General features: G+C 38.4%; 1 protein-coding gene across 3 annotated transcripts in view; it reads left to right on the top strand.

The window, feature by feature from the left end:
- Positions 1–14,483, top strand: part of LOC115765631 (homeotic protein ultrabithorax) — a 94,280-nt gene that overhangs the window by 20,347 nt on the left and 59,450 nt on the right. For all 3 annotated transcript variants that reach the window (XM_030709282.1, XM_030709283.1, XM_030709284.1), the window contains one exon: positions 10,134–10,184. In XM_030709282.1, coding sequence (XP_030565142.1) covers positions 10,134–10,184 — 51 coding nt within the window. The remainder of the gene's footprint in view (positions 1–10,133; positions 10,185–14,483) is intronic.

Here is a 14,483-nt window from a genome sequence, read left to right on the forward strand (position 1 = left end):
ATCTTCGGGCAAGCTTTCTGTAATAGTCATGTCTTTTAAATTGTATATAAAGAAATGATAGCTCTGTCCCTATTTTTCCAACTTATATTACCAAACTCTTTTCCATTCACTTTTGTTTTTTCACAGCTTATATCAATATCTGTTAAAAAAGCGTTGAAAGCTCATGAAAGCTTAACAGCAACTTTAAAAGCTGATAAAAGCTTAATGGCTGCTTTAAAAACTCGCCTTCTAAAAGCAAATTAGTACAAAAACTAAATACAATTGAATACTACGATTTTTTGCTCTTAATAACAATGCACAGTTTTTTCTTATTTTAATATATTAATCACAATTGAAGCTAGTGTCATTGGGCCTATGGCAACGTCTGCCTCTGATGGCGATGCTGTCACTTGCAACTGTCATTTTCATTTCGTTTTCATGTGTCACTTGACGCGCCTGCACACGCCTGCCCAGTGCCCAGTACCCAGTGCCCAATGTCCAGCTCCGTCCTCGTCTTCGTCTCCTTGTAATAAAGCAAAACGGCTGCGCATGCGCGATGGTCACTCAGCCCCAACACCAGCAACAACAATGAGAAGCATCTAAAGCCGCTGCCTCTGTCAGATTTTGTGAGTGTCACTTGGTTGCTTTGTTGACTGGACCTGGGACTCGGTCTTGGTCTCATGCACGGGCACGGGCCTGGGCGACTTAGGGACTTGGAGACTTGGGTGTTTGTTATCTGTCCCGTCGACCGTCTTCAATTTCGTTTGGCCATCTCTCAGTTGGCTGCATTCCGCGCACAACACGCAAAATCTGCGCGCCTGCGTATAAAACTGTTAACTAACTCAATTTTGTAGCTGTCAGTTGGTTCCTGTTCACGACCGTCGTCCCCCTGTCCGAACGATCTCTGCCGCTTACAGATGTTGGTTGGCTGGTTGGTCGCTTGATTCTGGCTTCAGAGTTCAGCATGGGTTAATGAGTTGTTGTTGTCGCTGTTGCTGTTGCTGTTGCCGGCTTGCCGCTTACACGTGTCACAACAAATTGCTAACCGTTACGCGTCCCGGGCTCATAAACAAATCACTTGACCTTCGCATTGAAAACATTTGCGTAAAGCGCAAAGAGAACTCGGCCAAAAAAGTGACAGTGGAATGGCGGAAACAAACAATGAATGAAATATTTTCTTCAATCAAAAAAATTTAATCTGCCAATCTACAAAAAAAAATTTAATATGGATTCATAATTTATATAGAAAATATAAAATGTGCTCCTTTATAAAAAAGCTTTGATTTAATTACATTTAAAAATTTTTATAATAAATTCCGCATACGGAAAATTTAAATACAATCAAAATAAATAAATAAAATAAAAAAGGGTGCCATATTACAGGTGTTCCCGAAAAAGACTTTCTGTCCGAAAACTTATAAAATTTATCCTAATAATAATTGAGGCATAAATATCTTTAATATAAAATGAAATATTTGGAATAGAAAATGATTCATTTAAACAAAATAAATAACTTATATTTGTCAAAATACAAATCCAACAATAACCGAGGCATATTCAAGGTATTCCCAAAAGTCCTTTCTGTACTGAAACATTTTTAAGACAATCGGTAGATTATCCGCTTTCTTCCATTGTGTGCAATATGCATCTGCCTGTACCCCCTTGTAATACAACCCCCCTCGTGTGCAACAACTTCTGACAGTTGCACGTGACACGAAAACAGTTTCACGGATGCACGCGCGCATGTCTGTCACACAAATGTCACTTAAAGTTGCAAAACTCAACGCACGCATTGCAATTTCATAACTTTATTAAGCATGTGCAAGGCGGGGCACAGGCGGGGGCGACTCCGAGCTCCACCTGACAACTAAGGCAATGAGAACCGAGTGTCCCTTACCAATGCTCGTCACGTTTTGCCATCTAAACGCCAGGCAAGCAGCTGTAGCTACTCCATCGAGATTGGGAGAGGAGGAGTCCAATTGTTAGACCCGAATCGAGGTCTAAGTAAGCGCTAGTGCAGCGCTAGCTAGTGCCAGCAAAGTGGGCAAGAGGAGGCCAAATGATATAGAGTTGGCAATTCAATCATTCAATGCTTTGGCCCACATAAGGCCATCAACTGCAGAGCCAAAGAATTGCAACTGCAATTGGTGCTGCTTTAGGTAGCCCCCCCCCCCCCCCCCCCCCCCCCCCCACACACACACACATACACACACCAGAACTCCCCTTTCGAAGACCATTGTTGTCAAGGGGCTTGTGCCGTTCCTTGGTATTTTCTTTACATATTTTTGTTTTTGTACTTTCGTTTGTTTGTGTCACTCGGCAGTTGCTGGGCGCAGTGACAACAACAACAACAACAACAACAACAACAGCAACAACAGCGACAACGACAACAATTGCAGCGACAGCAACAACAAGAGCTGCAACAACAACAACATTAGTAGCAACATGGGTAGCGCAACGAACCACGCGGTAATTCTACAATGAAAGCTTTGCACACACACACGCTGTGTGTGTACAAACAAAACTTGGGGCAATAAATTTTAAACGGATCACATAAATCACATTCAAGTGAAGCTTAACACACGCGCCCAACTAGAAGAGACACAAATACAAGCGTCTCACAAATATACACACACATACACACATGCATGCTATGTATCTGTGTGCGTATGTGTGAATAAGATACACACACACATATTTGTGAGCTTGACATAGAAAACATTTATTTCCAGTTTATAAAGCTCATAAGAGTTCCCAAGGGAAATTGAATATTTTTTGCTACCTAAATTCTCAGCTCCAAATACTTTTCTGAGATCATTTAAGAAAAGTTAGTTAACCGTGTATGAAAATTTAAAATGGATACATTTCGATTCGTTATTAAAAATGCAAAAATTTGAGAATGAGTAAGGGAATATAAAAAATAAATGTGCATTTATTTGGAGCTATGATTAAATCATTAAAAATAATTTTTTTTTTATTTTATTACTTAATAATTGGAATAAAAATTTTAAATTTTCAAAAAAAATATATAATGTGCTTGAAAAGTCAGAAGCTTCTCTTTATTATCTTATTAATTGATATTGATTGAAAGAAATTAACATTAGATGGGCTTCTACGAAAATGTATTTTATAAAAAGGATTTTCTCTTAAAAAAAAATCTGTTTAATATTTACTTTTTGACCTACAAAATTTGTTTAATTTCATTCATTCAATTCTTTGCAAAGTAAAAATATGTGTGGGAATTTAGTGGAAAAAATGTAAATAATATATTTTTCTCAAATAATAGAGAGCACAAGATTAGCATAAATTTCACTCTAATATGCACGCTGTATATATTTCATTTGCAAGACGCTTGCAATTCTCAAAAAGTTAAAGCTGGGAAAGGGAGATGAGGTTTCTGCAACCATGAACTCAATAGCAAAGTCTGCTAATAAAAGATAAATAATAATAATATACATCTCTTGATAAAGCTTTACAGACAAGCGTTAATTTCTTGTTGTTTCTATCTACCTCTTTTTTTTAAATTCATACATAACAATAACCACCATAGCCTCGAGTAAAGCAGCTTAATTTTCATAACTTACATTACTTAACTGCTCCAATTTCTTGCGCCATACATTCCAATATGTTTACAATAGCCGCACCTTTCCCCAACTTAACTTACTCCTAGGCAACCTCCAAAAATGTTGGGCCAAGTAAAAGTTGTACGCGCTCGTTCGCCAAATTAACTAAACGGTTAAAGCAACAACTGCAAATTGGCAACAAATTCACAGATCATAAAGTTGCCGCTGCAACAAGGCAAGCAACAACAGCAACAACAAGAGGAAGCGGAACAGGAACGAGAACGGGGAGAAGCATCATTTCATTTGAAGAACTTTGGCATTTGAACTTGACATTTAGCACACGGTTCGGGGACTTCTTTGAAAACAATTGCAGGCCACACACACAAACACTCACACACACACACATACCCATACAGCTGCAATGCACTTTTGGCATTCCTCGGCTGTCTGCCATGGAATGCCAGGACACACCAAACAGCAACAACAACAACAACAACAACTAGAACTTGGGCAAGGGATTCCAACTAGAATGAAACAGTTGCAAAGAGCCAGCCGTTGGCCGTGCGATAGAGAGACAGAATGAGAGCGCAGATACGTCTGCAACCCTCGGCAGCAGCTGCTGCAGGGGGTGAGTGCTGACCCACAGCAACACACACACACACACACACTCACTCACACACACAGACACACACTCACAGACACAATCATGCACTCAGGCAAAACGCAGACAGCCGGCCATTGCAGCACCTGTCGGCCATGCGACAGCGTCGTGTGTGTGTCTGTGTGGGGTGTGTGAGTGCTTGAGTTTGTGTGTGTGGTGTTTGTTTGCCCTCCGGATTTTGCACCATTAACAATATGGTTCGCTTGATTCGTTGCGCTGCGCTGCGGCACGCTCGCCTTATTGAGGAAATGAGGCACAAATGTCATGTACATTTACAACCAACACCCACCCACGCCCCCTCCATTCCTGCACGGCGTTAGCGCGGCAAGGGTGGGGGTTGAGCTTAATGCAGCGCCATTGATTTGCTTATAAATTAACCCATTGACAAATGAAAATATTGTCTGTTAATTGATCAATGTGTATGCAGAGAGAGTGCACAGAACCAGTTGTTGTTGCCCTTTTAGGGGGCTCTACTGTACGACCGTGTGCGTGTGTGTATGTGTGTGTGTGTGCACTGCAGCTAAAATTTAATTAGATGCGTTATTTGTATTTGTATTTGTATGCGCCAAATGTGTTTTGGTCATTGTGGGCGCAGTGAGGCAGCAAAACGAGGGTGTGGCCACGCTCTATCTGCATTGCGTGTGAAACATTTACACACACACACTCGTATTTCATGTCGTACGTGCAAAATTTATTGTTATTGAAATACAATTGCAAAATTAACTGTCAAAGTGTGCGACCCATCGTCAATTTAGTTCGGAGCCATATGTTTCGCTGTCTGTATAACAATATCAGCAACTGTCTGTGTTTGTGTTTTAGCAGAAACACTTGTGCTTCTAATTAGTTGACCTGAGCTGTGCATGATCCTTAAACAATATTTGCTCTGAAATACTCGGGTCAATGGAATATTTTACATTATTTAAGTCTTTAATGTCGCCAAAAGAGTCCTTATTGAACAAGAGTCGCAGCAAACGACATGCTCAACCCGCCTCCCTCCCCTCGAAAATGGCACTTGCCCGCCCGCCGCTCTCTTACACCCTACCCAACCTAACTAACCCTTTATTTACACCGCTAAACGAGCTTTGCATATTTACTGTACTAGCAACAGACATTTTACGATATATTGAGAATTATTTGCAATATATTTGGCCAACGAGGATGAGAGGTGATGCGGGGGTAACAGCAGCAGCAGCAACAAGGACGACAAATGTTCCAACGACAACAGCAACAACAACAATAACAACAGCAAGTGCAGTTCGGTGCAAATGCAGCCAGAAAGCTTCTAATTCCGGTACTGAAACCATAAGTCTTTGCCGCATTGTATACACACACACACACATATCACATACACATAAGCACACATATAGGAGAGCACATGTGTATATATGCGCGCAGTCTATCTTTATGTTATCCTGACATCCCAGTAGGAAATTCGTAGATGAATTTATCAAGGAAAACTCATAATGTGAGCATATTACAAATTTTAGGTACTTAAAGCCTTAGCTTAACGTCAGATTTTATAAGATAAAAGACAGAAAAATATACAAAAATTAGGATAAAAAATATTAGGGGTCTAAGAAGTTAGTTAATGTTACAGTTAAGATTGAAAAAGAGAAAGTAATTTTTTTAATGGAAAAGTTAGGTTTAAGCAAGTAAGAGGTTCTGAGATCCTTGCGTTCATACATTCGGACATACGGGCAGACGGACAGACGGACAGACAGACAGACGGACATGGCTAGATCGACTCGGCTATTGGTGCTGATCAAGAATATATATACTTTATGGGGTCGGAGATGCTTCCTTCTGCCTGTTACATACATTTGGATTTTGCACAAATACAATATACCCTTATACCCATTTTTAATGGGTTCAAAAAGCGAAACTCAAAGGTTGCAGAAAGCAAAAATATATAAAGATATATAGCACACGCGCACCCATGTGATTTTCATGCATCTTTCACTCTTGTCCTTCCTGCTGGGCTATTAGCAAAGCTAAATACTTGAGCTAAGACCGAGACTATTTCGGATTGCAGCATCCGCTTAATAACTTAAGTTCGATACACAAGTTTTGCATATATATAAATAGCAAAAACTTATTTTTCTGTTTTCAAAAGATTTTGTTTAATTTACGTAAATTTGCATAAGATACAATTGCGAGTCTGGGCCTGCACTCTGCAGTCTCTAAATTTGTGCGAGAATTGAGCCAAAGTTCAGCTGCGCATACAAAAAATAAAAATAGAAAAAAGGAAAAATAAAAAGAGTCATAGAGTTTATTGCCTTCGGCCTGGGCTGTTGCCGGGGCTAAATTTGAATTCAGCTCAAATTGAAAGTTAGCAAAGGCACCAACAAACACATCCAACCCCCAACCCCTTCCCCATACTCACACTCACCGCTTGATATTTATGCCTTTTCGAATGCAGCTCAGCTTTAATTTAAATGGATTTCTCTGCCGGCTACCATAGCAGACATATGCCAGCATTCGCAATTTCCATTGGAGTGCGCAGCCAGAGAGCAAATGGGGGGTCGGAGAACCCATGACTCCCGACTGGCAACTGGGAAATGGCAAATGGCAAATGGCGACTGGCGACTCCAGCAACTGCCGAGGATTGATTGTGCTTGTTGATATTTTGTCAAATAACGCAAATAAATACACAATTACACACTCAAGTGAGTCCCAGGGAGGGCCGCAACGGACTGAATTCGTGGGGTTAAAACGGACAGGTCTGTGAGTACTCCACCCACCTACAGCATGACCCAACTCCTGGCTGGACGCACCGGCTGGCCGCTCTCTGTTATCCTTGTTTAAAGGATTTTCATTTGTTTAAATGTGCTTTATCGAAAATGGCCAATTGGTAGCTGGCTGTTGTTGTTGCCGCAGCCACGTGAAATTTATTCTAGCCGCACAGTGGCACAAAATATCAGGCATTTGCGCTGGCTCTTTTTAATTCAGGTGTTTAAAGTGTTATATGCCATTATTCGGGACTTAATATAATATGTTGAAAAATTAAATTTATATTTTAAGGTTTGTCAAACAAATCTTAAAAAGGCATATTGTTAGTGCAAATTTAATAACTCTTATTCCCTCTAATAAGCACTTTTCCAGAAATTCCCATTGCCATTCTTTCCACTGTGCGGCGACTTTTGACTTTGTCATTGTTGTCGCTGTTGTTGTTGCTCTTGTTTTTGTTGTTGTTTTATTTGCCACACGCCCGTAAATTCCAATGTAAAATGTTGCATTTATCTTGTAAAAATAATAAATCCAGCAAAGGGACTTTACTCTCTCACGCTTGGCAGCACACAGCGAGGAATGGTGAGGGGAATGCTGAGCGGATAGGACTGGGCGTGGTGACTATTGTTAGCTAATAGCCAATGCTCGGCAGATGGAGTTGCGTAGACTTGGCTAATTTTATAAATAGTCAAAAGGCAGGCCAAATGTGAAACATTTAACCCTTGACAGAGGGTAATGATAGAAGCGTGAGCTGCGCGATGTAATAAAAAAGAAACGCACATTGCCATTCATTTAATTTATTTATTTGCTGCTGTTTCATTGGCGCAAATCCCGAATACTATGCGATAAATTTAGTAAAATGTGAAAATTGTGTGTGCATTTTGGCGCATGCAGTTTATATACACGGACACAGAGACACACACATAGGCACAGAAACACACATGTGCATATCGTTTGTCAAGCGAGGATTTTCATTATAAAATATCGCCTGGTGTTGCGGCCCGAATATGGAAATGCATTGGGCCAAACAAACTTGCAAAAGAGTCTGCAATTTATTTTAAAATAAAAGTATCTAGTGTGACAAATAGTGTGAGATATGTTTTTGCGCAATGCGGCCAACACAGCCTCCGGACGCCAGCCGCCAGCCTCCCGTTACGCCCAACACCCCCTCGACTGCCCAGCTCTTGCACCGAAATGCGACATGTGACGCGGCGTCGCTGATTTATTTGCATACAATAGCGCAGACGTGCATAAAAAATATAAAAAATTCAACAAGAAAATAAAAAATAAACAACAACAACAACTGCAAACGTAACGCCCATTTTTGACGCCAGCTTGCAACGGGACAAGCTCCAGGGGGCGGGTTGAAGTTGCCAAATGCAGGTGGGCACCTAGCGGGGGCTGGGCGCACAGTATGCGACCTCCGAGAGTCAATAAAAGATACATTTTAAATGGCAAATCAAAATATATTTACTTATAATCGAGGTGGAAGAGGAGTGGGAGGCACTTTTATATGATGTGTAAAAAAGGCTAGTTCTATTTGGAGTTCAGCTGAATAATTCAGCTAAGCACCACTCACTGTGGTATCTAGAAGATACAATAGATCTTAATTTGTTTATTTTTTATTTAAGTTCTTGGTAGGAAATTAATTAAATAAGAATTTTATACATGAATATTTTTTATAAAGATATAATTAAGAACGAGAAAGTAAGGAGATTTTATACCCTTGTAGACATTTGCCTCTTGTCGTTATGTAAGAATAGTGAAGCTAAGTTTGATGAAGATATCTAGAAAAACAGATTATTCTTCCATACAAGATCTTACTTTTCGACCGATCGTTAAAACTAAGAGACTAATTTGCATAGAAACAGACAGACCGGCAGGCGGACTTACGGACATGGCTATATAAACGCTGCTTATTTTGCTGATCTAGAATACATATACTTAATGGGGTCGGAGACGTTTCCTTCAATGCGGTTCACATTCCATAAAAAAGATTGAATACCCTCTACAAGCCTATTTATATTCGATCCTTGTAAATACTAATTGTATAACTATAATATAAAAGACATCTTACTAATCTCTCCCCGTCTGCACTTGGGTAGTTGGAGCCCAAGCTCTAAAAAATGGCTTTATTAAGTCTTCAGCTCCTCGCCCTCGTCGCAATTCATCATTTGGCGCCATTTTGCGTAGCGTCAAGTTGCATTTAGTTGTTATTTATGCAAATTTAGCATGTTTCAACTTTTCGCCAAGTGCGTCGAGTCGTTTTCGATTATTTAAAACTTTGGGCGAAATTTAGTAGTGGGTGTGGCGGGAGTCCTTTTAATGCGCGCACCTGACGCGCTTCAATGTCTTACTGCCGGCTCCCTGGCACATAACGGTGACTGGCACCTGGATTATGGCTAAGACGGAGACTGAGACTGAGACTGTACTGCGGCGTGCTGTGTGCATAATTTTGTGCGCTGCTGTTAGGACAAATAAATTGTAGACAGCTAAAGTTATTAGATTAGCATTAGGTACAAGGCGGAGCGAAGTGCTGCTCCTTCTTGTGTGCTCGCTAAGCTTGAAATTATGATTTAGCCGGGTTATTTACATGCATATAGAGGAAATAGAGGATGCCGCAAAGTTGGCCAAATTTATGAAAAACTCGCCGCACTCTTGGCAGTCATGTGTTTTTTATAGTGCCCCCCCAATCTAAAACGACAGAAGCCACAAAAGTGCGAAAATTTCCAATTGTTTATCTTGACAGTGCTGAAAAGCGGATGAAGGCTTTATTTTGTAATTTTTAAGCAACTGTGGAAATTTTCAAAAACCAATTTTTAAATATATTTAATAACATATAAACAATATTTGATGTTATTTTCTTTTTTGGCGTTTTTTATTTTGTTTTGCTCAAAATAGATTTTTAGTTATTTAATATTTGTGAATACAATAAAAATAAAACATAATCAAACAATTATTCTCAATTAAATACGATACATTTTAGAATTATAATTTTGCATAATTCGTAATTTAATGTTTTTTTAAATCGTAATATTATTTTATCTGTTATTACTTAAAAAAAACGAAACTAACCCGTTTTGACTCTTACACAATTCTTTTTTTTTATTATTTGATTACTAATATATATAAACAAAACTTTGAGGCATTTCTTAATCTTAAACACTTTCAACTAAGTATATGTTTTCTCTATTGATTTTCAGGTAAGAGATACTCAGAATCTCTTGCGGGATCACTTCTTCCAGACTGGCTAGGTAAGTGCACTTTTCTTTATATTCATTTATTAGCTTATAGTTTACAAATATGTTTTCTTTTGTTTTTTGTCCAAAACAAATATATTTTAAAAGAAGTTTTGTTTTAAATCATGCAATTATTTTTGTTTTCAAATTTTCTTATAAGTTGCTCTCCAAAAGCCGCGCTCAGAAATATTTGAATTTTGTTTTGAAGAGTGCCCGAAACCCAAATCCCAAAAGAATCGCTACATTTGACAGAAATTCCCGAAACAAACGAAAGAAAAACTAAAAAGCCCTTTGTCCAATCCGTTCATATAATCCAAAATTGTTGAACCCATCAAAATGCTTCTTCGAGTTTGGTTTTTCTTTACTTGATTTTTGTTGTTATTGTTGCTGTTGTTCTTGCGCCTATTGCATCCTCTTCATTTGGTGTGTCCAGTGTGTCAGTCAAAGGAGCGCGCCCCAAGGCCCCCCAGAGAGGTAAACCCAACAATATACTCAAATACCAATAAATTGTAAATGTTGTCTGCATTTGCCCAATTTTCAAATACATATGTGCATACTGTATATAAACTTTAGCATGTGCATGCCCCAAGAGAGAGCGAGAGAGAGCGTGAGAGAGTGAGAGAAAGTAAATTTACTGTAAAGATGTTTGCGATATGAGTTTAACAATATAATATGTGAAATTATCAGCTCATAAAACTTGCCAAATAATTGGCAATTATTCAGTTTGTCAACCAGCATAGACATAGACACACACACACACACACACAAACACACGCACACAGACACTGACTCGATTACTCATAAGGTTTTCTTTGCTGCACAATTAAAGCCGCCCACAAAGTGGGCGCCTTTTCCCGTTTCTTGATTTTTTGTTGGTTTTTCTGTTGCACTTGGAAAAGTATCACTTGGCACGCAAAGAAAAGCGAGTGAGAAAATTGGAGAGAGCTAACCACAATTTACAAAGCGTATCATTTTGTTAGCAATTTTTCAGCATGCTGCACTTCACAGTAAACCGCTTTAAGGCACGCAGCCAGCTGCACCAAACACCAAACACCACACCCAAGCCACACACCACCCCACTCCACCTATCGCATGTAACCTATGTACATATAGCACCCATTTATATATATAGCATAGAGTATAAGCCAGGCAGTGTCCAATTAAACACAATTGAGATAACAACTCTCGACGCTGCAAAACACAAACAATTCCAATTGTTAATTGTTGTTAATTTCTGTTTTTAGTTGTGTTAACCAGGCCAAAAGTGTCTGCCTGTCAGCGACAGGCGTTCACAATTCGGGGGATTGGCACTGCAAGAGTCGCCCTCGAATATGCAACCTTTGCAGTTTTCCGCTTGTCTAAATGTTGTTTGTTTATTGGCAATTTATACAAACGCATAAATTACTAACAAGCACACACAGATACACATACACACACACTCTGAGATACTCGCAAGAAAAACATAAACAAACTTCGCTTACTAAATGCCACTTGCCAATCGTAATCAATTCTCATGTGTGTGTGTCTATAAAAAAAGGGACCCAAACGACTGTCGCTGACAGACAAACAGCCAACTGAAGTCAGCATCCGTATCCGCATCTTTAGATGTCGCTCTTGTCGTATCTGTATCTGCACCCCATAGTCGAGGCGGTGCGCATAAATATTTATCTGAATTGTTGAAATCTTCAAATGCAGAAACGTAAAATCCATTAGAAAATTAATAAGGAGCCCATAGAAATATACTTACTGCTATATATACATATATATCTTTATATATATATATATATATTTGTAGACATAAATGTGGTTTTGCTCACCCTGTAAAAAACATGTCATTTAGAATGCCATTGAAAGATTGGCTGGAGACAATAGATTGCGAAGTGGAGCGGGGGAGGCACATGAAATTAAATTGATTAAAATGCTGCCGGGTCTGGATAACGTTTTGACTTAAAGCTGATTGGGCCGCAAGTTAATGTTTCTTTTCTCATCGTCTGCAAAAGATATATTAAGAATTTTGATACAACTTTAGAAATGTATATATAAACAAATTTATGCATGCAGCTACATAACTATGTGTATATATTTATATATATATTGTACACTCTTATATTTAAATAATGATAAAACGAAACAACGAAATAATGTTGAAACAAAAATTGTATATAGTATATTTATTTAAATATAATCTATTTATAACAAGCTCCACTTATATTAAATATGATACCGTATAATAGCTAACTAATCGACTTTGCCATAAATAATAATAAATAGTGTAATTCGATTAGATAAAGAAATATCTGACATTCTCAAAATGATTGCAACTTTTAAAAAGCCAGGAAATCAATTAAAATGTTGTCTCTTTAATATAACACTCTATATTTATGCCAGATATTATATAAAATTAATACCAGCTAATAACGTATATAAACTTGTTTACAAGCTTGTAAATCTATTCACAATCTCAAATTCGAATTGGTATATTCGTATTCTATTCACAATCTCAAATTCGAATTGGTATATTCGTATTCGTATTGCCAGCTGACCTGGCTATTTATAATGGCCTAGAAACTTTGCCAGAGAGATCAATATTTCGAATATTATCACGTGATCGGATTCGTGGTCTCGTGGCCATATGCTCGCACACACTTGGGAACTGGAACTTGTATTCATAATTATAACAAAGCGGCTATTTATATAGATAGAAACACAAGAACTGCGTGTAGCAAATGTCTCGTATCGTCGGGCCGTCGGGCTGTCGGGTTGTCGGGCTGTCGGAGTTCCATGACAAAGGGGGTAGGCGCCAAGCGGCACGCAATTCACAATGAGAGGAGCATAATAATGTGCAATAAACTATCTAAATTTGTTGAATTGTTGATAAACTTTGGCGCCACTTTGTAGAAAAACATGAAACGAAGCAATTGGTAACGCGCCTGTCCCGCGCCCCGCTCAAGATCACCCTGGCCGCAGCTTTGAAGTGGGCAACAAGCTGAGCGTGTGCCAAATTGCCACATGAGTTGTTTTTTCTAAAGGTAATTTTTGTGGAATATTTAGTTCAGCTTATTTTTTAATTGCAGTTCATTTGGACTGTGGAGCTAGAGTTCCATTAGGAAAAAAGCACTTTGGCGCAATGTCGAACAGTTCGGTAGCAATTTCCGGTATATTGTAAAGTTTTACCTACTGTGAGATAACTATTTACAAAATTATCAGTTCGCCTGACATTTGACATTCGCAGGTAAAACACACAAACTGGCTGTAGGTCCAAGTTAATTATTATCTGCAATTGTTTGTGCGTGTGTGTGTGCGAGTTTCTGTGTGTGTTTATCTGTGTGCGTTTGAGCTGTATCTCTATCTCGCACATGTCGCTGGCGCCACAGTCCGCTTCCATTTAATTGCCCCTCGGAGAAGCTTGGCAAATTAGTTAATTGGCGGCCAGTTTATTGTGGCTGCAGTAAGTGGCAACTACTTCCCTGAAAGACAATCTAAACGAGCTCACATAAGTTCCATTTACATACGTGTATATAGTGCACATAGTATATTTGTAAAAGCAACGCTGGATACTCATAGAGATTCTAGAGAGAGTGGGCCATAAAACAAACCTAGTCTTAAAATTATTTAAAAATAATAATATTTATAGAACAAACTTAAAAAAGGACTAACTTTTAGCATAGAGCCGTACTAAGTTAAAAAATAAATATATAAAATAAATACTCGATTGTGGGGCCTTGAGGTTTATATTAGAATCAATTTTATTTGGATTCGTCAATTTTGGAAAGAGTATCTTAAGAGTAGATTCTTTGTATTTGAGTCTGCAATTATTTCATTTGCATATTTAATACTGATAGGATATGTTTAGGTTCCATATTGAAGCTGCAGTGCAGACAGATTAAATGGATAGTTAGACATATTTACCTTAAAGCTGATCAAGAACTCAGTTGAGTTACAATTCCTGCACCTAGAAATTGTCTAATTAGAACGTTTCGCATCGAATCAAATTAATAGCACACTCAACATTCGTTTTGAAGCTAACAGTTTGTATTTTGTTAATTTTTTAACTGCTTATATCTTTTTTTATTGAACTTTTGCAGTTTGATAAACGGATCTGAATTTTAATAAAGCCGAGTATAAGCGAGCAACCATTTAGCATTAACAAAAGATATGCAATGAAATTATGCAAAACAACAAAATAATACTTCTATGACCTACTATAAAAATAATAACAATGTTAAAAAAATATAAAAATAAGCGCTATCTACCTGTGCGTTTGGGCAAATTGAAGAAGTCGCAGTTAACGACGTCCTTTTATTGATTTTCGTA

This window comes from Drosophila novamexicana, unplaced genomic scaffold (assembly GCF_003285875.2).
Source record: "Drosophila novamexicana strain 15010-1031.04,08,12 unplaced genomic scaffold, DnovRS2.1 tig00000986-arrow-arrow-pilon, whole genome shotgun sequence".
NCBI classification, from domain to species: domain Eukaryota; kingdom Metazoa; phylum Arthropoda; class Insecta; order Diptera; family Drosophilidae; genus Drosophila; species Drosophila novamexicana.